Source organism: Eublepharis macularius, chromosome 5, assembly GCF_028583425.1.
Source record: "Eublepharis macularius isolate TG4126 chromosome 5, MPM_Emac_v1.0, whole genome shotgun sequence".
Classification (NCBI taxonomy): Eukaryota; Metazoa; Chordata; class Lepidosauria; order Squamata; family Eublepharidae; genus Eublepharis; species Eublepharis macularius.
In genome coordinates, this window is record NC_072794.1 from 87,388,116 (window position 1) to 87,414,741 (window position 26,626).

The window sequence follows — 26,626 nt, forward strand, 5'->3', positions numbered from 1 at the left end:
TATGGAAGAAGGAAAGCGATATACAGGATATTCAGTAGTAACTGAGCATGAAACAGTGGAAGCGGGACCCTTGCCTGCTTCCTGGTCTGCACAAGCTGCTGAACTTCATGCCCTTGCAAGAGCGCTGCTGTTCAGTAAAGCTACCTCTGTTAATGTGTACACAGATTCTAAATACGCTTTTGGGGTAGTTCACGCCTTTGGAGCATTGTGGTAAGAGAGAGGCTTTCTAACCGCCAATGGAACTCCTGTGCAAAATCAGGAACAGTGTGAAGCCCTTCTTTCAGCAATCCAAGAGCCCAAGCAAGTCGCGGTGATCCATATCAGAGGACATCAAAAGGGAGGATCTAAGGAGGCTCGAGGAAATCGCCGAGCAGACGAGGCAGCCAAGAAAGGAGCAAAGGGAGCAGTGTCCACATTGTGTCCTCTAGTGCCAGCATTTCAGCTTCCTCCTCAACCTAAGTATTCAGCGGAAGAAAGACATCTGGCAGAGAAAGAAGGAGGAATTGAATGGTCTGATGGGTGGATCTGTGGACCTGATGGAAGGCTGTGGGTCCCACGGAACCTACTTCGCAAGATTGTAGTGGATTTCCATCAGACAACCCATTATGGAGGAACCATGGCAGCAAAGACTCTAGCACGCTCCTTAATTGCTCCCGGGTTGACCATAGAAACTGAGAGAGCTGCTCAACATTGTGTTACCTGTCAGCAAACAAATGCAAAGGGTCGAGACCGTAAGGTGCTCCCTCCTGGAGCAAGACCTTGGGCTTTTAGACCATTTGTGAGTATACAAATAGACTTTACTGAGCTACCAAGAGCACAGGGATATAAGTACCTACTAGTTCTAATTGATAAGCTCACAGGATGGCCAGAAGCCTACCCATGCCGAGCACCAACAGCCAAGATAGTGGCTAAGAAGATAATTCAGGAGATCGTGCCAAGATTTGGAATTCCAGGAAGTTTGGACAGTGATAGAGGAGGACATTTTTCTGGAAAAGTAGTCCAGCTTGTGTGTGATGCTCTCCAGATCCCTTGGAAGCTGCACTCTTCATGGCATCCACAGAGCGCTGGCCAGGTCGAACGTTTAAATAGAACTTTGAAGGACACTCTAACAAAAATTTGTTCTGAAACTGCACTAAAATGGCCTGATGCACTCCCCTTAGCTTTAACCCGAATTCGAGCAGGAGGTCAGGGAAAATTGGGAATATCCCCCTTTGATATGCTATATGGGCAACCTTTCCCGTTAGCTGCAGAAAGGGATAACAGAGGACAGTGTAGTGGGGAAATAGGTGATAAGCTGTTAAGAGAATATGTATCTGCCTTGCAGTCTCTTTTGCATTCCCTCTACAGGTCTGCTGCGGCTGTCCAGCCACTCCCGTTGGAGTTTCCGGTCCACTCATTCCAACCTGGTGAATGGGTCCTGATCAAGTCATGGAAAGATGAACCATTGACGCCTAAGTGGAAGGGACCCTATCAGGTGTTGCTGATTGCTGACGCAGCCGTCAAGACCACTGGAAGCTACAAGTGGATCCATCACACCCGCGTTAAGAAGACAACGCCCCCAGTGGAGAACGAGGAAGCAGATGACGGCGGGTCAGCCAACGGCCTAGCAGTGCAGAAAGGAGAAGCAGATGAAGAGCAGACCAGAGTCACAGCAAGACAGCCATCTGAAGAGTGGGAAGTCATAGCAGGAGAAGGACTAAAACTCCTGTTTAGAGAAAACTGAGCCTGAGAACCTGAGCCCGAATGGACAGACGGCTTCGCTATAAAGTCAGCAGAGAACATCGGTGGCTGCTAACTAAGCAGAATGCACTTAGTCGTGAAGAGATAGCAGATTTGATTAACCATCTTTTCTTTCAGCCTCTTAGACATCATCCTAATGACAAACACATACTGCAGCAGCAGTGGGTGTGTGAACATACTTGTGTAAGGCTGTATTCAATTATAAATAGGTGGGGTGTCCTTGGATGCTGGGAGTGGATTGATGATACTCCTTTCCAACCACTAACACGAGTATCTTATGTGCGTCCTGCTTTCTTTAAGAAACCAGGCTGGGAGAAATTAAAGGGTGAATATAAATTGTTACACTAGTCCCCCAAGCTCTCATACCTTAGACAACGTGTGCCAAGCCAGGCCAGTACAAGGAGTCATTCCAGTTGAAGAACGCCTTAACAGGCAACCGTTCCCCACTCTAGCTGAAAATCCCTTGTGGTGGGAAAAGCGAGGATTTTGGTGTATTCACTGCTGGCCAGGACAGGGACACCGGAAACGAGCAGTTTATGCTCTGAGAGCCCACAGTGAGACAGTTACTGGTACTGTAGGTTCACTCCTGCCTCTGCCAGAGTGGAGAGAGAGAGCAAAGGAATTTTTTTCCTGGGAAGGAAACATTCCAGGGTGTCCTAGTATTTTGCATCCACCTTTAGCTCTGTCTCTGTTTGAAGAGAATTCAGAGGAGAGCAACTCAGAAGCAGAAAGTGATAACCTCCTCATACAGTTTCAGATCACTTGCATTATAACAAGACATGGTGAATCTCATACATCTGCATCTGAAACTTCATAACTGATTAGCACCTCAACAGGCATACACCATTAGTTTCAACAGGGGGGAGTTATCAACTAGTTCAAAGGTAGTAATTTTGTAAGCAATAACTGACAGGCCCATTACTTCCTCTATGGTGCCTTACAAAGATATTGTCCGGGGTCTGGGTCCCAGCCCCCAGACTTGGTAGGAGGGAACAGCAGGTCAACCGGTCTGACAGGCATACAGAGGGGGCAGCCAGCAGCCAGCAGAAAGCAGGTCAACTGGTCGGCCAGCTGACAGCAGGTCAACCGGTCTGACTGGCAGGCAGAGGGGGCAGCCGGGGAACAGCAGGCCAACCCCTCCCATGGGCAAATGGGGCCAGAACCTGTCAGTGCCAGGGACAAGGGGCAAAGGCCCAGGGCCTCAGGAGGCAGGGGGAGACAGAGAGAGGCCAGTGAGTCCCACTCCCCTAAGGAAGGAAAGGGGACTAAGCAAGGCAGAAGGGGGCAAGGGCAGATGGATTGGGGGCCCAGCAGTCACCCACCCAAAGGCCTTACCTGAGGAGGAGAAGCAGCAGCAGCCCCAACAACCCAAAGCCACACCCCAGCTAGAAAATAGTAGCCTGGCCCAGGAGTTGCCAAAAGCCAAGCCACTCCAGGTGGGGCTAGTGGAGGCACTCTGCATGAAGCCCTGGGCAACCAGCCAAGGAGCCGCAGCTGGTCCCACCTTCAACCATCAGCTCAGCCAGGGAGGCCAGGCTGCTAGCCAGGGGACTGCAGCTGTACAGGCCTTCAGCAATCAGCCAAGGCAGGGAGGCTGGGCAGCCCGGGAACAAGGCACAGCTGGTGCTGGTCAGTGGGGCCAGATCAGCTACCCCAGCTGCAACTGCTTGGTGCAGCCCAAGACCAGGCTGGAAGAGGGGTGGGGCAGTAGAAGGAAGCCCTATAAAAGCTGGCTGGGAAGAGCCCTGGGGTGGTGGATGTGAGTAAGGAGCGATGATGTGGAGTGAGAGCGGTGCAATGCAAGAGTGGAGGTTTGGAGGAGAGTTCTGGAAGGAGGGGATGAAGAAGGACACGGGGCAAGCAGGCCAGGTTGAGCAGGCCAGCGAGTGGACTGAGAGGGAGTCTGGGTGAGGTATACCGCCCCTCCTTCCACAGAGCAGGGTCCTGCAGCATCCCTGGCCCCCCTATGATGTCAGGAGCAGACTGCCCAGTGCCACGCCCAGCGGCAGCGGCGGCAAGCCCTGACAGATATTACCTCCCCCATCTTAAAGGTTGTGTTTTTGATTAAGTTGGTATGTTATCCTATAAGCTGCTCTGCAGGAGCAAGATTTGTGACTTACCTTCCTCACCCTAATGTGTAGGTAGCACATGCTTTACACATGTTCCAAGTACATGGGAATGAAGCTACCCTTTACTATGAATCTCCGATATCAGTAGCATCATTCTCTTTTTTACCCTCCTTAATTAATGTTCCTGAATTAATCGTTGGGGCTCTGCAAGATATCAACAACAACCAACACTCTTTACTAACCCGAGTCAAGCAAATGGTACCATTAAGACCCGTTGGTTTAAATATACCCGCTTTACTTCAGGTTTATGTTTTTGCTGTTCACACAGTGGGAGTTGGAATACTCACTTTACAGGGTATACTAAGAATGCCAACCGGTTCTCCAAGTTAGGAAATTATACTGGATGCAATGATAAATTCTGGCTATGGTCAGCAGGTTCAGTCAGAAATTATACAGAGAACAACTGGTTCTCTAATGCTCAGAATAGCACTCTTTCAGATTTGTATCCTTCCTTCCCATTGTTAAATAGCACCTGGAAAGGTACTGGTTCCATATGTTCAGGCTGGACTCTTAAAGATCCCAATTTATGGTTCTTCTTTGATAAATGGGCTACTAATTATCACCCAGGAAAGTTTCAATGTGTAGGGGTGGGATATCTTACCCTACCTGTCCAAGTGATCCAAGCTAGCAAAATCTCCTCAACTACCTCTCATCGTAGAGTCAAGAGAGAACCACAGAAAGGAGATTTGGGGCAGCTAGTTGGTTTTATGGAACCCACCTGTCCTGATGATGTAATAATTGGGAAGGAGTTGTCTTATTCTGATGCAGCTAGAAATGGAGGCGGTTCCATAACTGGCCTCTTGACTCTAGGTGCATATCCTGGAGTAATCGCACAAGAAAACTGTAAGAGTATTGACTTCCGGTTTGGGATTCATGGAGGTCTGACGCAGCTCCAACTGTGGAGCTGACCGGACTGCCGTTTTAAGCGGCCGGCGGGGGCAAAATAGCCCGCGGCCGACTGCTCTCAGGCGGAGAGCAGGCAAAGAATGCTCAAGACCTCAGGGAGCGCTGATCTCGGGCGAGGGGGGGCTCTACGCGATGGGCCCCCTCACGACCCTTGAGGTCCCACCCTGTGACAGGTCGGCTATGATCTCTGCGGCAGTTTCGGGGCCAATGCGGTTGGCATAAGACCTACGTACCCAAGCTTCAACAGGGGAAAGAGGAGTAGAGGAGAAACGAAGATTGAAACAGTGATTACAACCCACGGAAAGTGAATGGGAAGGTAAAGATCACTATCTTCTGATACGGGACAGATTGTTAAAAGTAAAGAAGATTAAAAGTAGATTTTAAAACTGCAACAGGCTAACTATAAGGAGGAGAAGACTCGGCAAGAGTCGAAATAGAAAAAAGACTAAGTTTAAAGAAGTTATTAAAGAATTTGGACTATTGTTTTGAATACTTGCGGTTATGGAGCTGTGAGAAAATTTTACCATCGCGAGAGCTACTGCGGGAAGTCGGGAGACAGGAAGTACATAATAACAATAGAGTTGCTGGAGAGAAGCGGCTCCTGCCGGAGGGCAGGAAGAAGGAAATTGCCATCTTTGAAAGGGGAAAAGCCGCGGCTTCAGCGGAAGAGGAAGTAAGCCATTTTGGATTACAAAAACCATAGAAGAACCATAGAGAAAAGACGCCCGACATTTTGGATTTTCTAAAAGTTTTTTCTTTGCAAAAAGACCGGGACATTTAAATTAAAAATTAAAAAGACACTAAATTTTACGCCACGGAGTTAAGGAAGAGGGCGGACTCGTGGGAGCGAGCTAAGGCAAGCCCCACGATGTCGAAAAAAGAGTGGCAATCGGCAATAGAGAACCTAGACAAAAAACTCTTAGAAGTGATTAAAGAACTTAAGGACATGAAACCGGAGCTGATTAAAGAGGTTAAACAGACAGTGAAAAGTGAGCTGTCAGAAGTAAAGAAAGGTATGGAAATAATGCAAAATGAACTGCAAGGAACACAGCAGAGAGTTAAAGTAGTAGAAGGCGCGGTGGAGAATCTAGCTGACACGCAACAAACAGAGATGAGACTGATGAGGGGGAGAATGGCGGTTGCGGAAAGTAAACACATGGAGAATCAGCTAAGATTTCGCGGCTTGCCGGAAGTGGAAGGAAAGACAGCGCAAGAACAGATGACTGAGGTGTTAGCTGAATACCTGGGGAAGGAGGAGGAGGAAGTTGTGGCTATCCTGGACGTGGTATATCGTGTAAATTCAAGAATTGCGACCCAGAGGAAATTACCAAGAGATGTGATTGTGCAATTCACGACCCGAAATATGAAAGAGAAGATTGTGACTAAACAGTTTCAAGATCCATTGGAGATTGACGGCAAGACGATTATCATTATGAAGGAATTACCCAGATCGGTGTTATTGGACCGGAAAAAATATAAGGCGCTAATTCAGATTTTGAAGGACATGAAAATCAGGTACAGATGGGAATTACCAGAAGGAGTGTCCTTTGAATTTGGAGGGGCCAAAAAACGCATCAGATCTGAACGAGAGATGGAGCGATTTATAAGAGACAATGAAAAGGACTTACCAGCAACAAGATTATGATTATGGAGTGTAAAGTTTTATCTTGGAATGTAAATGGACTTAATTCACCGAATAAGAGAAAAAGCATTTTTCACTGGCTATTAAAACAAAAATGTGATATTGTATGTTTGCAAGAGACCCATATTCGAAAACAAGATGCAAAGTATCTAAAATCAAAAAAATTGGGCAATGATTTTGCTGCGGCCTCTAATAAGAAAAAAAGAGGAGTAGTGCTTTATATTAAAGAGGAGCTGCAGCCAAAGTTTGTAATGAAAGATGTGGAAGCCAGATTTATAGCAGTGGAATGTGTATGGAATTCAAAGAGAGTGCTGGTAGTTGGAATTTATGCACCTAATGGAGCAAAAGAAAGCTTCTTTGAGGATTTAAGGAAGCAACTAGATGAACTTTCATATGACCAGATAATACTTGCTGGAGACTTCAATGGAGTGACAAATTTGGATTTAGGCAAAAAAATCATTAACTGCACAAAAAAAGAGAGGACTGCTACCAAAGTTGTTTTTTGAATTGATACAACAGGAAACCTTAGAAGATGTATGGAGAAGACAAAACCCGAAAAGCAGACAATTTACGTTCTACTCCGCAAGACACTTTACACTATCGAGAACTGATATGATCTGGGCCTCAAAAGACTTAGCGTTATGGACTAAGGAAGTAGAAATAATGCTGATGGTAGGCTCGGATCATAATCCAATTATGTGGAAATTGGGAAGAAGGAGCAAAAGGAAAGGATGGAGAATAAACGAGGACTTACTTCAAGAGGGAGAGAATATGGAGATGCTGAGAAGAGAGACAAAGTTCTTCATACAATACAACATGAATAAAGAAGTACCAACCAACAAGGTTTGGGACACTTACACGGCGGTAATTAGGGGCATACTAATGGACTTAAATGGAAGAGCCAGAAAAAAGAAAGAGGAGAAGAGACAGGAGATTATGGAGAAAATAAAAGCCAAAGAAATACAGTTAAAGAAGAGACCAGGGAAAAAGAAAATTTATCAGGACATTAAAATATTACAAGAACAGCTGATAGCAATGAACAATAAAGAATTGGAGTGGAATCTTAAAAGACTGAATCAAAAAGGGTTTGAAGGTGCAAACAAACCTGGGAAATATTTGGCATGGCAATTGAAAAAGAGAAAGGAAAAGAAAATAATAAATAAAATATGTGAAGATAACAAAACATATTTGGAACAGACATCCATTAGTAGAGCCTTCTATAAATTTTATGCTAAATTGTATAATAAGAAAGAGGTGAATAAAGAATCAATAGCGACATATTTGGAGAAAACGAAGCTCCCAGTAATCTCGGAAGCGTGGAGAGACAGACTGAATAACGAAGTAACGGATGAGGAAATAAAAATGGCAATACAATCAACAAATTTGGGAAAGGCGCCAGGGCCAGATGGACTTACAGCTAAATTTTATAAGACAATGGCCAACGAACTGGTACCATTCCTAAAAGAAGTGATCAATGGAGTATTAAAGGATCAACGGATTCCAGATACCTGGAAGGAAGCTAACATTTCATTGATCCCCAAAGAGGGCCAAGATCTGACTAATGTGAAAAATTACAGACCCATATCCTTACTTAATAATGACTATAAAATCTTTGCGAAGATACTGGCAGAGAGAGTGAAGGGATGGCTTTCGGAAGTTATTGAGGAGGAACAAGCAGGTTTTTTACCTGGTAGACAAATCAGAGACAATTTAAGGACAGTGATCAATGCTATTGAGTATTATGATAAGCGTTGTGACAAAGAGGTTGGTTTCTTCTTTGTTGATGCTGAAAAAGCGTTTGACAATTTGAACTGGGACTTTATGTTTGCCACTATGGAAAAGCTACAAATGGGAGAAAGATTCATAAGAGCAGTTAAAGAAATCTACAGAGACCAGAATGCAGCAATTGTGGTGAATGATGAGACTACTAAGAAATTGACTATAAGTAAAGAAACAAGACAAGGTTGCCCGTTGTCTCCGCTGTTATTCATTTTGGTATTGGAGATACTGATGATACAAATACGACAAGATGAAGAAATCCGCGGAATAAAAATAAAAGACTTTTCTTATAAGGTCAGAGCATTTGCGGACGATATAATGTTAATTGTGGAAGACCCAATGGAGAATATGCCAAAAGTGATAGAGAAGATCAAGGAGTTCGGAGATTTGGCAGGGTTTTATATTAACAAAAAGAAGACAAAGATATTATGCAAAAATATGACTAAGCAAAAACAACAATTGTTAATGGAAATAACGGACTGTGAAGTAACAACTAAGGTGAAATATTTGGGAATTGAACTGACTGCAAAGAATATAGATCTATTCAAAAATAACTACGAAAAATTATGGACTCAGATTGAGCAAGATTTGATCAAATGGAATAGATTGAATTTGTCATGGTTGGGAAGGATTGCAGCAGTTAAGATGAACGTGTTACCAAGAGTAATGTTTTTGTTACAGACAATACCAATTATCCGAGACTCTAAGCAGTTTGAAAAATGGCAGTGGAAAATATCAGACTTTGTTTGGGCAGGCAAGAAGCCTCGAGTGAAAATGAAAGTTTTACAAGATGCAAAGGAAAGAGGCGGAATGCAACTGCCCAATCTAAGACTTTACTATGATGCAATCTGCCTAGTGTGGCTGAAAGACTGGATGACGCTGAAGAATAAGAAATTATTGGCTCTAGAGGGATATAAAAAAATATTCGGATGGCATGCATACCTATGGTACGATAAAGTGAAAGTGAATTCTATGTTCTTACATCATTACATACGGAAAAGCCTATTTGCAACTTGGAAGAAGTACAGAGACTTTCTACAAGAAGGAACCCCCATGTGGGTGGTTCCATATGAAGTAATAGATCCGAGAGCTGTTGATACTGAGCAACAGTGTTTAACATATAAGGAGATAACCCGGATAGAATCTTCCAAACTTAAAATAAAGACACAGGACGAGTTATCACCCAACTATGACTGGTTTCAGTATAGGCAGATCAGAGATCTCTACAACTCGGACTGTGCAAAGGGAGGCATAAGAACAGAGAATTCGGAACTAGAGCAGACACTTTTAAAAGAGGATAAGAAGGAAATTTCCAAGGTATACCAAGTACTGTTGAAATGGTATACTGAAGATGAAATAGTTAAAGTACAAATGGTGAAGTGGGCCATAAATTTTAACAAAGAAATAACAATGGAGGCATGGGAACACTTGTGGAAAAACACAATGAAGACTACAACGTGTACTAATATTAAAGAGAACATTTACAAAATGATCTATCGTTGGTACATGACACCAAAGAAGATTGCGCTAGGGAATTCGAACACTTCTAATAAATGCTGGAAATGTAAAAAACATGAGGGCTCTCTGTACCATATGTGGTGGACGTGTGAGGTAGCTAGGCAGTACTGGGGAGAAATAATAAAAGTAATAAGTGAGATTCTACAATTTCAAATCAATAAGAACCCAGAACTCCTGCTACTGAACTTGGGAATGGAGAACATTTCAGCCCAATATAGAACATTGTTATTTTACATGACAGCAGCGGCCAGACTTTTGTATGCGCAAAAATGGAAAGTACAAGAAGTGCCAACTATTGAGGACTGGACTTACAAATTGCTGTATATGGCCGAAATGGACAAAATGACAAGAAAATTGAGAGATCTGGACCCAGGACAGTTCAACACAGACTGGGAGAAGCTGAAGCAATATGTGTTGAAGAAATGGGAGGTGGGAGGAGAACTGTGGCAGTTTGAGAACTATTGAAACATGACAAAATGTAGAGGGGGGTGACTTTACCGGAGGGTAGAGAGAGAAACGAAAATGTCTAAGCAGTTATCTTGTTAGATTGTTATATATAGAAGATGGATAGAAAATAACTAACTATAAGGACCGACTAATTAATACTGTTTCTGGTATAAACGTGTAACATGTTAAACTGAATAAGTCTACCTGAAGAAACATATGGATCAAATTGATTGATAACTTTTGACGATAGTTATATAGATGTATAATTAAAGAAAGAGGAAATTAATAATATAATTAAATATAACTAAAGTAGAATGAAGACAAGATATGTAGAAAAAGTAATATACAGAATATAAGTTAAATTGGTTGACTTATATGAACGCATGGATTATATGGTTTATATGGTATATGGTTTATAGAAATATTTGAAACCAGGAAATTATGAAATTATGGAAAAAGGGACAAATTGTTTGTCTAATATGGAAGAAGGGACTTAAAGATAGGGTACAGAGTGTTAAAAATAGTTAAAGAATTATTGCTTAGATTAAAGGGAAAGTATATGTTTGTTAGATAGATGAATTTAAAATGAGTAAGGGAAAAGGGACAAAGGGTTGGAAAACTGTTGGAAGTCTACAAAAGAGGGGGGAAAGGGAGGGGGTTAGAAATTGGGAAACGGGAATTGATTGTAATGTGAAATTAAATTATTCTAATTCCAATAAAAATTTTATTAAAAAAAAAACCGTAAGAGTATTTTGGGGTTAACATGTAGGTTAGAGAAAAGTGTCAATGCAACTGCACAGATTGCTAGAGAGTTGCAAGCTGAAATAGAGGACCTACACCAGATAACCCTGCAACACAGGCTAGCTTTAGATTACCTACTGGCTAAGAATGGAGGATTTTGCCAGACAATCAAGGGAGGATGCAAGGTAACATATCATGATCTTAATAAAACCATAGAAGATCATCTACATCAGCTACAAGACATGATGTCACATAACTATGAAGAGATTTCAGACCCTTGGAGCTGGTTGACCTCATGGCTCCCATCCATAGGGACCTGGGTCTACCAAGTGTTGCTCGTCGTAGCATTAATTCTAGGTATAGGCTGCAGTTGCTGTTTCTGTATTTACTGTATTCCCAAAGTATGCCGACTCAGTACCGCTTGTATGCCTTCTAGAGCAACCACAGCTACTTCAACTATAGAGCTTGCTCGCTACTATACTGATGCTGAAAAGAAATAGTTACTTCACGCCTGTATTCTTTATATATCCATGATTCTTTTCTATACACATATGTTAAATGTCTTAGTAATGTTAAATGTTTCCCTTGTTGTAATATTCAAGAGAAACACGGGGGATTTGTGGGATTAGCAAATTTATATTAGTAAAGACTATGGATTAATCATATAGCCATAATATTAAGCTAGCAAGAAGCATAAGATGGATTCTTTATGCTTTTAGCCACCCCCCCTCTTCTCCCTAGCTGTACATGGAAAGAGAGAATGTCTATCCTTGAAGATAGATAACTGGACATTCCTGAGGGTATATGAAAAGGGCAAAGCCAGAAACAAAGGGAGAATTATGTTCCACCCACTTCCCCCTTTTGGAGAAGAGAGTTTGTGTAGAAAAGTAACCAGTTGTGGAATGAAGGAAGATGCTGCTATGGAAACCAAGAAAGGATGGCAAATGATGTTGTCGCGAGACTGAAAGGTGGACAATAGTCCAATCTAAAGGTGTAAAAGAGATCAGGTGCCTTATTTTGAATGTGACTTTCGTTTCTCCAAAATGATGTCACAAGCCCTTAAAAGTAACATGTGCTCCTTTGTTCTGGGGTACATTCTGAGCTCATCTTGTAGCCTGTACCTATATTTGCAAATATACTTTTTTCACAACAGCCCTTATCTGTCTCACCTCTTCTGTCCAGCGAATTGGAGAGGCAAAAGGGGAAGCACTTTTGTGTTACAATACTCCACTTTTGACTTCTTGGCTTTTGGAATGGCTTTATTTGTGTGAATGTATGCTTTGGACACGTTTTTGATTGGTTTTTGTGACTTTCCATTTTCATTGTATTTAAATACATTATAATTTAGTAGTTTCATATATCTGATTGGCTATTTATTATTATTAATTTCCTTCACATACAGTTTAAATTAGTAAGTTTAAGCAGAAGAAAATTTTCTACCCCGCATCTCCACTGACTACTAAAGGGAGAATATAAGGCAACATACCTTTCATAAGGTATGAAAGGGCCACAAATACAAGGGAAACTTTAATATCACCCATTGTCAAGAATCAGTAGCATGCTGATACTTTGGATGCCAGGGAAACAAGGATAGAAAAGTCTTTAAAGAATAATGTGGAACATGCAGTAACTATAATATATCACTATAATTGTCCAAGGTGCAAGATGGTAGAAGGTATAAAATATAAAATAATCCTTAATCCTATAATAAAATACAAGTTGTGCTTACTTAAAGCTTCTTCAAACCGTTTAAGATGAAAGAGGGGATATAAAACTTTTAAATAAAAATACTTCGAGAAAAAAGGAGCAGGAGAGAAAAAAAATCTTTTGCACCAACCTTTACTAGGAGGCTGGATAGGAAGATAGAAGACTTAACCCAAGAGACTTGAAGGATAAGATATACACGTGGGTGAGTGGATGCATGCACACTAGGTGTGCGATTCAGGTTTCTGATTTGGGACAAATACCTGAGTCAGCCCCGATTTGTAAAGATTTGAGATTTCTGAATTGGGCCCAGCATTGTAGGCCTGATTCGGGGATCCCAAATCAAAGCTTTCCAAAGTGATCCAGGTCACTTCGAAAAGCTTTGAGTGCATTTAAACCCCGCACCCTTGCTTCAGCTGATTGGCAGGCTCCCCCAGTCAACTGGAGCAAGGGCAGGGGATTTAAACTTTTAAGTGCCGCCCGCACCGCTTGCAAGCAGTGCAGTGGGTGCTTTAAGTTTTGCCCTTGCTTCAGCTGACTGGAAGTGGAGGAGGCTCCCCCACTGGTCAGCTGAAGCAAGCGGCTAGAACTTACCCCTGCCGCTTATTTCACCCGATGGGAGAGGGAGGAGGGAATTTCCTCCTCCTCTTCACCAGATGGGAGGGGGAGGAGGGAACTCCCTCATCCCCCTCCCATTGGGTGAAATAAGTGGTGGGGTGGGAAGTTTGTCAGTGTGCGCCAAATCTTTATGGAGCAAACTGAAGCAGGTCAATAAGCAACGGAAATTGCTTATTTCTGACTCTTTTTCCTGCTTCGGAAATTCCGAAGCGGGAAACTTAGATTTTTTTTCTTGCACACCACTAATGCACACACACAATTAGATCTCTCCAAATACCCAGGAAAACATATCTTTGTATATTAACTGAAGAAAAACAACTGGCCTGATGAAGACAGAAAAACCTCCAAGAGACAGAATGTTGGGAGCAATGAAATCTCAGTTAAATGGAAAAAGGAGGATGCAGAAATCAGTTGGCTTAACCATGTTAGAGGTTTCTGAATTATGAAGGGGGGGAGTGGAGTGGGATTTCATAATGTTGCTCCTCCTCCATGATTCCATGAAGATTTGGTTCAGGTCATCATTCACACTCCCTAAAATTAAAAAAAAATGTATCTAATTTTTAAAATGCATATTCAAGAGAACAGAACAAGGAGTTAACAGACGGAGCTATGCCTTTAACTCCCCAAAGTTATTCTTACTACAGAAGTCTTATCCATGCTGATGTCTGCATATCAGACAATCTTTCAAAGTATTGATAGTACTTATCTAGATCTTTCTGAAACAAATTGCACATTTGTGGGAAACCATTCAGATCGCTAATACTTCTACAACATCTGTAGCCAAGCTAGAGGGGTTCAGATGGCCAATATTGCTGGAAAATCAATATACTATCTTCATAGGAGTTTCAGCACCTTTTACTAAACCAAGCAAATAGTAAACGAAGTGCAAAATAACTGTGCTTCATTGTGGATAACTTCACATATTTAATTCTGTCTAGAAGTATTCAATATGGATAAATAGATATGTCACAAAGGGTCCCCTCTCCGGTTTTCAGTTTTTCTCTGCCATCTTAAACCAACAACAGACTATTTTCACAGGGAAGGGAAAGCTATTAACATAGTTCTATGCTATGCTACCCAAATACATGTTAATATTTAGTTGATCTTAGTAAGTGGTTATTCCTTCATTATATTAGACTGAAGATATTAAGTACTTTATACATTAATATCAATTACACCTTGAGTGTACATTTAACTCCTTGAGCAACATTTAACTTGTTCTGAAAAAGCTACCCCATGAGAAAGAAAATCCAATAGTGCAGATAGCAGCTTCTAAATAGTAACGAAATTTGCTCTATAGTCTGACACTGGAAGTTATAATGACATGGATAATGACAAGGTATAAATCAGACAAAAAAGGTTGTTTTCTTCTCATTGGCTAGAGCTGGCAAAAATATCCCAATATACTTCAATCAATGTGGAGGTTGGACTTTGTTGATCATAAGCCCTAGTTCCATTAGACTTCATCTCAAGGGTATCTAACCTGTAACTTTAATTGTCTGGATCCTGTCATTTTTGGTTGTTTTTATCTTGACACTAAAGTACTACCAACAATACAGGTTAAGAGTTAAATGAAAAGGTGATATAGATATGCTGTGTCAAAGAAATGATGTCAACTAACATAACCACAAGCTGATTTAACTGGCTGCAGAACAGCAAACCTAGGAATCAGGAAACGCAGACTTTAAAACATATTTTAGATTTCTGGCCATTAGTATCAACATTTGAGATACATGACCAACCAAGTGCCTGCAATTTTAATAACCCTAAGAGAAGCTACTCACAAGAGATCCTAACTTAATAATTTAGACCCCTTTCCTATTGATCAAAGGATTCTCAGGACAACATATAAACCAGTTTAATACAACACAAAAGAAAATAGAAGATTTTCTTTTCTTCCTGGAGCTTTGCCAATTGCATCACCTGTACAGTCTCGACCCTCTGCACCGCATGTATTAAGGAGGTTATCTACTGTCTGTCCATCAAAATGATGGCTCTGTCTTTGGTAGTGTCTATCAACACTCCCAGATGAAGGAGCCTCTGTGCTGGGGTCAGGATGCTCTTTTCCCTGTTCAGCACGAAACCCTGTCTCTCAGACAGTCCGCTGTTCGTTTCATTGCCTCCACCCCCTCTGAGAATGTTGACGCTTTTATGAGGACGTCGTCGAGGTAAAGGCAAAGGGCTACTCCTTGTAGCTGGAGGTACACTACCAGGGTAACCAACACTTTTGTTAATACCCGTGGTGACGACTTCAGACCGAAGGTAGGGCTCTGTACTGATAGTGTTCTCCGTCGTACGCGAATCGTAGATACTTCCTGTGTGACTCTCAAATGGGGATGTGGAGATAGGCTTCCGAGAGATCTATGGAGGCCAGGAAATCCCCTTCTTGAATGGCTCCCATGGTAGATCTTAGGGTTTCCATCTTGAACTTTTTTGACTTGATGAATTGATTTAGCCACTTCAAGTCCAATATCGCTCTGACATCCCCGTTCTTCTTTGGTACTATGAAGAACACTGAGTACACTCCCCTGTTTGTACAGCAAAGGTACTGGCTCTATTGGCCTTATATCCAGAAGGTGTTGAATAGCTTAATTTTGATATGTTTCTATTCCAGTGAATTCCTTGGTATGTGTAATGGACATGACAACGGCTTTGTTTGAACTCCAGGGAGTAACACCTGGATATCATTTCCACAACCCACTTTTCTGAAACAGTAGTTTGCCATTGGGTCGCAAAATCTTGTAGCTGCCCACTAATTTGATTCACTGGTGGTCTGTGGTAGTCATGCCTGGTTTGCTTTCTTCGGTCCCTTCGCTTGTTGTCCAGACTTGCGAAAGGAGAATGCCTTGTTGTCAGTTGTTGATCTTGACTGCCATCGGATTCTATATGTCCTGGCTCCACTTTGGCGGTGAGGGCACTTGTAGTCATGAAAGGAGTGCCTATCTCGCACTTTCGTCTCCCTTGTCTTAGATGGAAGGATTTTATTTTTCTCAGCGTCCTCTACTAGGCACTTGTCTAATGCTTTCCCGAAGAGTTTCATACCTGTAAAGGGTATAGCTGCAACCTTGTTTCTGGCCGGAGGGTCTGCATCCCAATTCCTCAGCCACGTGTTTCGCCTTGCGGCTACGTAGAAACCTATGGCTCTACCTGACATTTGGAAGGAGTCCATTGTTGTATCTGCGGCGAAAGCTGCTGCTAGGGCTATTTTCTTCACCACGTTCCTGATCTCCTTAGGTACATCTCTGCCTGCTGTTGCTAGATCTGACACCCAAGTGAAGATTGCTCTTGAAAAAAGTGATGCAGTGGCTGAAGCTTTTAGGGCTGCTCCAAAGCCTCAAAGTTTCGCCTCAAAGACTGCTCTATCTTTTTGTCTGATGGGTCTTTTGGCATCCCTTCTGCATCCATGAGTAGTACAGACGTAGTAGCCAGGCTGGTAACCGGGTCATCTACCACTGGCAATTTAATCTTCTTCATTGATTCTGGCGTTAGTGAGTAAAATTTACTGAAAACGGAATGGTATGCCTTGGGTTTAGCTGGGTTATCCCATTCAGCTTACAGGATGCTATGGAAAATGGCCAGCAGTGGTACACTTGCTTGAGTACTACCAAGCTTTGGCAGCGCTCTTTCCAGACCCTGAGGGATGGCTGGGTTTGGCTCCTCCTTACCAGTCGCTGCCTGTGCAATCTCCAGGGTTCTCAAGACTTTAGGCAGTAGTCTAAGATATACATCTTGTGGGAAAATCCTGGTTTGAGAAGGACCAACTGGTTCTTCTTGTTCTTCAGAAAGTTCCCCGTCTTCATTGTCAGAGAGTTGCTCTGATAGTCCTGACTCTGACGTAGATTCTTCTGAGTTGCTAGAATCCTCTTGCCTTCTGAGGGTTGCTTTCTTCCATTTTGGTTTTGGAGAGGCTGAGGAATGACTTAGCCTTGGCCTCTTACCAACCCCTCTTTTCAATGTTGCCTTCTTGGGGGGCTCCTGCTCATTTGCCACCCTCATAGCCTCTGTAACTTTTTCCTTTAGCTCTGCTCTGAGCCACGCCAGAAGATTATTTTTGGCATCATGCCCTGAGAAGTTTAATTCTGAGGCCTCCTGGCTTTCCCCACTAGTGCCAGGTAGAGAAAGGCTTGATAGTGGTGAACTTGCCAGGTCAATGCAGCCTCTGAGGCCCTCTGCCCTGCTGGGTCCTTCCAGGCCTGCCTCTGACTCCATTCCCGCCAAACACTCACTCCCCACCTAAGAAGGAGGGGGAACAGGGGACTAGTGGATGGGAGAGAGAGAGAGAAAGTGAGAGGCAGAGAGGGAGAGAAAAAAGGGACTGTGTTAGCACACAGGCACTCAGAGTTAATATGTGCTCCAAACTACCCCAAATGTAAGGGTCAACCTTACTTGCGAGTAGCACCGGCACTCCACCTTCCCCCCGTTGCTCTGAAAGGGCGCTTACTGGGGTGTCAAGGTCCAGGTGGGAAAATCCCTCACTTGCTGCCTCGTGCGTGCTCCAAGGGAAAGGCTCCGTCCCGTCTTTTCCTCCACCGCTTTCTCAGTGTTGCGATTTTCCCCCGACACCACAGGCGCCTGTCAGGGAACAGCCGCTTTCGCACTTTCCTCCCTTGGAGAAGGGTGGGGGGTGCATCTGCCCTGTTGCGTGCCTCTGCCTCACTCAGTGGAGCTAACAAAAAGGGGGAGGGAGGGACAGGCTCTTCCTTATCCCCGCGGCTGCTTTGTTCTGAGGCCTCCTGGCCTTCCCCACTAGTGCCAGGTAGAGAAAGGCTTGATAGTGGTGAACTTGCCAGGTCAATGCCGCCTCCTTAAGCTGTATTTTCCCTTTGCTTTCGTTTTCTGTCTTCTGCTCTCTTTTTTGGGGGGGGGGATCGCCGTTGCCAGAGCTCAGCAACATGACACCCTGCAGGAGCAGGGCCTGAAAAAACTGGCGGGCTAGGGAAGAGCCCCTCCTCTAACGGATCGGCTAATTCGACAGACCCTGCAAGATGGAGGAGGAGCTACTTCCCAGCAGTCTTGACCCACTCCCAAGACCACAGGAGAAAAAAATCTGTATTAAAAACTCTTGGACATCTGGCCAGTGGCAAAATCTCATATCTCTTCCCGTGAACTCTTATCAGTGCCCACAACTGCATTAACACTATCACAGTCAAACTATACCAGAATAGGATGCACTCCCCCTCCATTGATCTGTATCTAGATTAGAAACTCTCCTGGATTTGGGAAGAAGGCATAAAGTAAATAGGTACACTTAAAAATTGCAGAGCATCTTGCTCATCAGTTTTCCACAGAAAGAGAAGTTGGGAAAAGGTAGAAAATACAGGATGATTTGGGACTAATTGGATTTCAATTATGGAGGAGAGGATTAAGGAAAGGATTGAAAGGATTTTCCCTATGTACAATTCCTTGTGGGTAACCAACTCCTCATTCGTTCCAGTAGCTACCTTAAAGGACAAACAGAGCAGCAAAATGGGGCCACACAGACAAAGTGGAGATTTCTGCATTCTTGGGGAACTTTCCCTCATAGAATGTTGCAAGGTAGGTGACTGTGTCAGTTAAGCAGTGGGCAGAAGCAAATATCTTAAATACTGCTGAAAGGAGTGAGGCATCCATTTCTCCCTCTATCAACTCTCTATAAAGCAAAAGGAAAGAGGCAAAAAACCCTCTTTTCCCTGGACAGCTTTGACAGCAGATAAATAGCTTCCTGTTCAACTAGCCTTGAACCACAGTTGTGCTAGACTACTGAGGTTCAGGACTACATGTCCAAGGAAGTGTATTTGAGTATTTCTGTCCAGCCCCTCAACCCAAAAACTGATTCCAAGGTCAGCTAAACCAGCAATTCAGCAGTAATCAGCTAAAAGCAACCAGCGTTTTAAAAAAACAGAAAAGAACAATTTGTCTCAGTGCTAGAAATCTGAAGCCTGGGGGTCATCCAAGGAAAGGCATTCCACTGTTGGGGCACCAAAACTCAAGAGGCCTTGCTTCTATCTGTTACATACCTCACCACTGAAACACCTGGAAGCTGGAAGAGGATCTTGCATGAAGATCAAAAAATGCAAGACACTGATCCTTTAGGTATCTCGGTACTAAGCCATATCAGTCCTTAAAAGAAATGACAAGCACTTTGAATTGGGTCTGGGAACAGGAAGCCACTGCTGTAATTTTGTTACAGCGTTCTGCACTATCTGTAATTTCAAATCAGTTTCCAAAAGAAGCTTTATGTAAAGCATATTGCCATTATCTAAGATGGACATGAGTGTCTGCTGCAGAGGAACACTTGCCTTAAATCCTAAATCTACTGATCTGTATCAGATGAGCTGCAGTGACAATTATTACATCCCTCCCATACCCACCAAATTATTCCTGCAGATGCCTCTGAACATGCATGTGACATCAGCCTCCTTACCAAGGATTTATTCTTGGATGGTAATAAACTTCATACAGACTGCCCTGGGCTTCACCAACAGCACTTTTAGGCACAGTGGTGTATTGGCAAGGCAACCAGAACTCTGTAAGCTGAGAGAAGAATTGGAATGGGGAACAAGTATGACCTGTCAGACTCCCACCCCTTCCCCTCACCTAGCCTACTTTTTCCCCACTGCCAAATTTCTCCCTGCCTCTCTCAAAATTAATCGTGGCACTCCATCCTTCCAAACCCTAACTCCCAAGTGGTGGTGAAGAGTACTATCAAGTTACAGCTGATTTATGGCGGGGTTTTCATAGCAAGAGACTAACAGAGGTAGCTTGCCATTGCCTGCCTCTGCAACCCTGATCTTCGTTGGAGGTCTCCCATCCAATTACTAACCAAAACCAACCCTGCTTAGCTCCAAGATCTGACGAGATCGGGCTTGCCTCAGGTATCCAGGTGAGTATACTATGGTAATAAAATATCGGTAAAGAGTTCCCTATATTAACTGCAAGTTCATTAAGGGTATAAATCAAACAACATTGCTTATTAAGCAAGCTACAACATACAGGATAAGTAAGAACCTCCTCCTCTGCCTCCCTTCCCCCTGACTTATGTAATTTTTAAAGCAATCCATTTCAATCATCCCAATATTTCAAACCTGGCAGAAGAGAGAAACCAAGTCAACTAAACCTAATTTTTGGGATAACCTTTGAGATGCCTAAATCACTTAAAACAGTTACCCTTATTTGCTGTTCCAATATGGAGCTCAGCTGTCTTGCACTGTAGGGAGAAAACAATCTCTCAACTGTTTACCTTCCACTCTACAATTCTTCAGACTCCAACTTTCACTCCATTAACAACTTTAGGATCTAGTTCTAATTAGTGGAACAATGAAATGGGGGTCACTCACTGCAAAGTAGAGATTTTTGCATATTTGAGGGACACCTTAGGTATGAATAAAAACTTTTCTTTCTTAATTTACAAATTAAGGGAGCCTGACCTTGAGCATCCTCATTGACCTCTATGAGCTTGGGAACACAAGGACATCAAAACTTCAGTTAAAGAGGCAAGAAGGAGAAAGTGGTCTGTTTAATTCCCTGATAGCTTATAGTATATTGAAGGGGAAGATTACAGTTGGGTGAATGTATGCCATGAGGCACATACACTCCTACCCTAATCCCCATCCCACCAATATACTATACTATTCATCATCATCATCATCATCATCATCATCATCATCATCATCATCATCATCATCATCATCATGGTTTTAAGGCTGTGCTCATTCTTACAAGAAAAGAGTCCTGACACAAGGATCAGTCAGGATTAGGAGGGACACTTCTTGTGGCCCTAATTAACCGTACATACTACAACAGCTTTTTAGGCTTCAAAAGGGGCAGAGTAACTAATAGGCTATAGCATCCTGGAAGAAAGTGAAGTTAGGGTTGGGAAATGTACAGTATGCTATCAGATGTATATGCACCAGCTCCAGTTCCCCTGTGTCCCACTGCACTGGAAAAGATAAATAAAGATTCCTTTCTGCAATGTATCAGACAAGTCCAGACCTAAATAAGAAGTCTGCTGCTCACCAATCATATATCAAAGCAACTGCACAACAATGACAGATTGCATCCCAATTCCCCCACCCCTTGCAATTCTTTCACCTTGTAACAGTGACTTCTCAACATTCTGTCATATTCTACCACAGCCAAGCAACAGGACTGGGGAGGAGAATGCAGATTAAGAGAAAACACTACATGCTTTGGTTTTCAATACCTCCCTTCAAGGATTGTTCCCAAATATTCACCTATACTTTCTCCCATATCCAATTAATTAGAATGATCCAGCCACCACCAATAGTAACTCCATAGTAGTTACACAATAGTAACACAATATCTTTCTTCCCATCCTGAGATCAGCACTGGGATTGTGGAGGACTATGCATGCTTTCAAAGTATTTGGTGCATCCTTTATCACTGACAAATTGCATGAAAATCTAATCTGGTTTAGAAATTCTTTCACGGAACAGAACATACAATTTATCATCTGAAAATGGTAGGATGGGTTTCTAACAACCTAAAGCAGTTTATAATATTAGAATGCAAGCGTTCAAATGCAAACAAGAGCCTTGATCCAGCACTTCCTTACTGATACAGCAGCAATAATGGTCTCATGGAACTATCCTACTGTCAAGATCTGCACCATTCATTTCAGGGGAAGCAAAGCCTCTACATTACTATGCATATGGGGGTCTGAACAAGGTTATATTAGTAGACACATAATTATCAATGCTGACCAAGTTCTGAAAGAAATACTATTCAATCAGTTCTCAGAGTAATTTGCACTCACACAATTTCACGTCTAATGAGTATGACCAACTTAGAACTGAAATTTAAAGAAAATCTTTACGTCATGCACAGTGGATATACATTATACAGTCTAAATGTGCTAGACTCCAGATACGATTTTTTAAAGTGTAAAAATAAAACAGAGTTGCAATCTCAAACTGATAATGTACCACCAAGATAATATGTTAAAGATTAGTAGCCAGGAATACACTTGAAGACAGTTAGCTAAGAGTTAACAACTTAAATAATTCAACCCTCTAATTTTTAAGTTCTGCATCATCGTGACACGTGTGAACCAGTAGAAATACAAAGTCACAAGAGAGTATTTTTTTAAAAAATGGAACAAAATAATACTTATTTAAAAGGAAATATACCAAACATCCAAATCACTTTATTTTGAATTAATTTGTTCTGCTACAAGGCACTTCTCTCTCTAGAAGCTTTCCCTTCACAAGCAGGCAACACAACAAGCTGCAAACTGAGAACTGCAGAAGGCATTCCTTTAATAGCTGCAGTAAAGAACTGCAGATTTCAACCGCATCAAGCCAGACAAAATCGCTGCTAGCTTTTGAAGAACATGTGTGGTCTATGGTCTATTAACAGCTTATTCTTGAGAGCAAAGGAATTAAGCATTTGTCAGCATGGAGTTATACAAAGAATTTTCATGATACCTCATTTAGCCTGATAAAAGCCACAGGATAGCCAAGTCACTGAGAAGATACAGTAACAGAAACTACAAGTGTATGCAATATGGAGCCTAACATTTATTGTTAAAGGTATTTGACAATATAATTATCCAACAGAGTTTTTTTTTTAAATTAAAAATGTAATACAAAATAATGGGTTGTTGCACTACAAACTTAGTGTTATTAGAAACCAGACTTATAGCATGTTACTCTTTAATTTTTACAATTAATTGCTTATGGTCGCAAGCTAAACATTTACTTTGCAGTTCATCTGAAAATGAAAAAGGGAGAAAAATAGACACCAGCAGCAGAGAAAGCTATGATATAAAATACAGATTATAGCTATGGAAAGGCAAACAGCTTATTAAAATTACAATATTTACCAATCTTGTTGGCAAAAGGTATCTGGGAGTCGTTTAGAAGCACAAATGAAAAACACAGTACCTTACCCTTTCTACTGGTGAACCATAACATGCAATGACGAAACATAGCAGTAACAGATGGCATTGGCGTTAGTAAATATGAAAAAAGGATAAGAGCAGGAAAATGGTGACTGGCAGACAAGAACAAAGAAATATAGATGAAATGAGTGAGAACTTGTAGATCCTGAAGCAAAGTCCACCTTTAAATCAAATGTTGGCTCTGGTCTCCCCTCATACTTGAGTTCTATATCAACAAAAGCTGCAACCTCCACACGATCCTGTGGCTTTTTTCATACAGAAAGGCATAACAGCACATCTTGATAATGAAGATTGGCGGTAGAGTTTTTTTCACAGGCAAAACCCATCAACGAACGCCCATTATTCTTTTCCCCTTGACTGATATATCTTTTAAATTTTTAATCTCCAGATCCTGCCAAAGCTATAGCCCTTTCTAGCACATATGTATACACTGCAGATACAAATCCCTGACTAACTCACAGTGCTTCAGACTCTAGAATGTTCCCTGCACATTTATCATGCAGTTCATTAACTCAAACGCATAAAATTAGTCTATTGAACAGTAAACCAAGAGAATTATCAGTAACTATTATAAGAAAGACCCTCTTCTTTCAGCTCACCCTGGAAATGGAAGGTTTTCTGATCAACAGTTATTGTGAAGGTGCTGTCGTCCTCATCGTCTATACCAATCACAGCTCCCTGTGAAACAAAGGCAAAATCCTGATAAGGAAGCTGTGACATCAGCAGCAGTCTATCACTACATGACTAGAATATGAAATCCATGGGCAAATTTGAAAGCAAATTTCAGACTGTAAACAGGCAGTACCTGAAAATCAAACCCCTTCTAAAGGTTACGCATATACTGCATTTTTTCTAACTGTGAGACAGATGTGTTTCTCTGCTCCAAAATCCAGCAAAAGCTTTTTAGTTTTTTTCCAAAGAAGAAATTAAACCCCTTAAAAATGGATGAGCTAGAACAAAATATTGACATTCAGGTTTCAAAGATCTCTGCTCTTCTAAGCAAAGCTTTATTTCAAGTCATACAAGCAAGTGCCTTAAGAGACAACGACATTTTGAAACACTAATATATATACCCCCACTTTTCAGTATAAAATCAGAGAGTTCAAGAGAACTACATTTTTCATCCAGTAAAATATATCACAGTTTGGAGCTATACTTTTAACCTGTTCTTGCTGCATCAATTTCTCTGATTACTAGGGGACTGGTGTTTTTTTTCCAATGGTATACTATGGAGTTTATTTATACTCTGCATAGTGTTCAGTTGTTTCCTCAGGACAACAAAAGGATTCCACATACAGCTATATATAGTCATATTTGTCAATACATATCTGTACCTGGAGGCTTCTGTAAAGCACAAACAGATTCAGTACTTCAAGGACAGTAAGCCCTGCCCCACTTTCCAAAAGCTGTAGAAACCAAACTGCCTACTATTATTACTCAAGCATTAAAAAAGTCAGTACCTGTTATCTTTCAAAGAGGCTATTTACACCATACTCACATGAAAGATGTAAAGTCTTGGTAACAGCTTAATCAAGTGTATTTCTCCACTTCTCTCAAGAAGTGATTGGTAGAAGATAGTTTTTTCAAGATGAAGAATTAATGCAGAAGGTATCATAATCAGAATTAAGATTGTAGAAGCTATGAAGTGTGCTCAGCAAATTGCAGCTCTTAATACAGAACTATAATTTGCCAATTATCAAGAGAAAATAATAACTGCCTCTGGAAAATACATGAAATGGCAAACAGTTTCCCGCCCATGCACCTGCTCTTATCACCACTACATTCAACAACAGGTCTCCAATAGTTTTTATATCACAACATCTCTCTTATGCATTAGGCAAATATGTAGCTTTATAATATCCATTACAAATTTTACTTCCAATTCTTCAGCCAATAGCATCCACATGCAATCCATGAAATTTGTTTCTGGAGCGTCTGTCAGTCTAATCATGCAAGTCAACTACATGCATAAAAGAGGCTACCCAAAGTTGCTCAAGTATTACATCATTTTAACTTACAGACATTCCTACATATTACTTACACACACACACACACACACACACACACACACACACACACACACACACACACACACACACAACTAATAAACCATTTATGTTTCAGGCTATTAGCGCTACAAGAATAAAACAAGAGCTGTAGGTACAGCTTGATACAGCAGCAGCTTTGTTACCTATGTATGGTTCATTACAACATGGAACTGACTCCCTTACCGAGGTGGAAGAAAGTCTGAGTTGTAACCTAACCTTGTCCAGCCTCTTTTGTACCACACAAATTACTTTCTGGGCTGAAAAGCAGCAGCAACCATAATGAACAGTACAAGGACTTCTCCATATGGGTTTTTTTTTGTTAGTTCTGGTATCATACTGCTTTGGTTTATCCCGATTTCCACACACATTTTAGTGCTGTTAGTTTTTGCATTAGTTTTTTTTCTTTTTGGTTTTCCCATTTTTTCCTGATTCTTTTGAGACCACTTTTACACTGATCTTTTTTCTAGAAGTTGATTTCAAGTCTCTTTTTCTTGTGTGTTTAATGTTTCTTTCGGTTTTCTTTGTCCCGTCCACACCCACCCACTTAGTAATGACTGAACTGTCATTTGTTTATTTATTTGATTTGATTTATATCCCGCCCTCCCCGCAAATGGGCTCAGGGCGGCTAACAACATTCACAAAACACAGCGAATCAATCACAAAACCATAAAATCAATAATAATCTTAAAAGAGTCATTAAAATAGTCCAGGCGCAGGCTATTTAAATAAATATTTGGGAGTCCGTATATGGGCCTTCACACCTCTCCCCCTCTTTCTTCCCCCCTGTGCCCTGATGGTGAGTGCTTTTGTTTTCAATCTTTTAAAAAGATTAGCCCTTATATCTATATAGAGGTGGAGAGAGCCCTCAAGTCAGAGTTGACTTATGGCGACCCCTGGTGGGGTTTTCATGGCAAGAGACTAATAGAGGTGATTTGCCATTGCCTGCCTCTTCAACCTTGGTTTTCGTTGGAGGTCTCCCATCCAATTACTAACCAAGGCCGACCCAGCTTAGCTTCTGAGATCTGATGAGATCAGGCTCGCCTGGGCTATCCAAGTCAGGGAACAGTGATATAAACATGCACAAAAAAGTTGATAGGTTTAGCAGGTTCTCAAAATCCTGTTTTTGTTTTTTAAAAAAGTAAATTTCTAACCCTTTCCCTTGTGGAGATATGCCTTTTCCCTTAAATCTCTGAGAGGAAAGGAACTAGATACAAGCTTTTTTTTAAAAAAAAAATGAATGCTGGGAGTTCAGAGAACCTGCTAAACTTATCACTACAACAGTGTGTCGCTATAACAATATTCAAGTGTTGGTTTTTTAAAAATTATAAAAGCCCTGGTGGCCCAGGGAAGGGGTGCCTACTTACAGCGCCAGAAAAAAGCAGTGCTGTTTGAAAGGGATATAGCATTTTCCATATGGTTCATAAATGGATAGATGGAGAAGCTCCCATTTTAG

At 41.8% G+C, this 26,626-nt stretch overlaps 1 protein-coding gene across 2 annotated transcripts in view; it reads right to left on the minus strand.

The window, feature by feature from the left end:
* The window catches only part of OSBPL9 (oxysterol binding protein like 9), a 163,625-nt gene that overhangs the window by 110,489 nt on the left and 26,510 nt on the right, over window positions 1–26,626 (minus strand). For both annotated transcript variants that reach the window (XM_054979827.1, XM_054979826.1), the window contains exon 3: window positions 23,725–23,803. In XM_054979827.1, coding sequence (XP_054835802.1) covers window positions 23,725–23,803 — 79 coding nt within the window. The remainder of the gene's footprint in view (window positions 1–23,724; window positions 23,804–26,626) is intronic.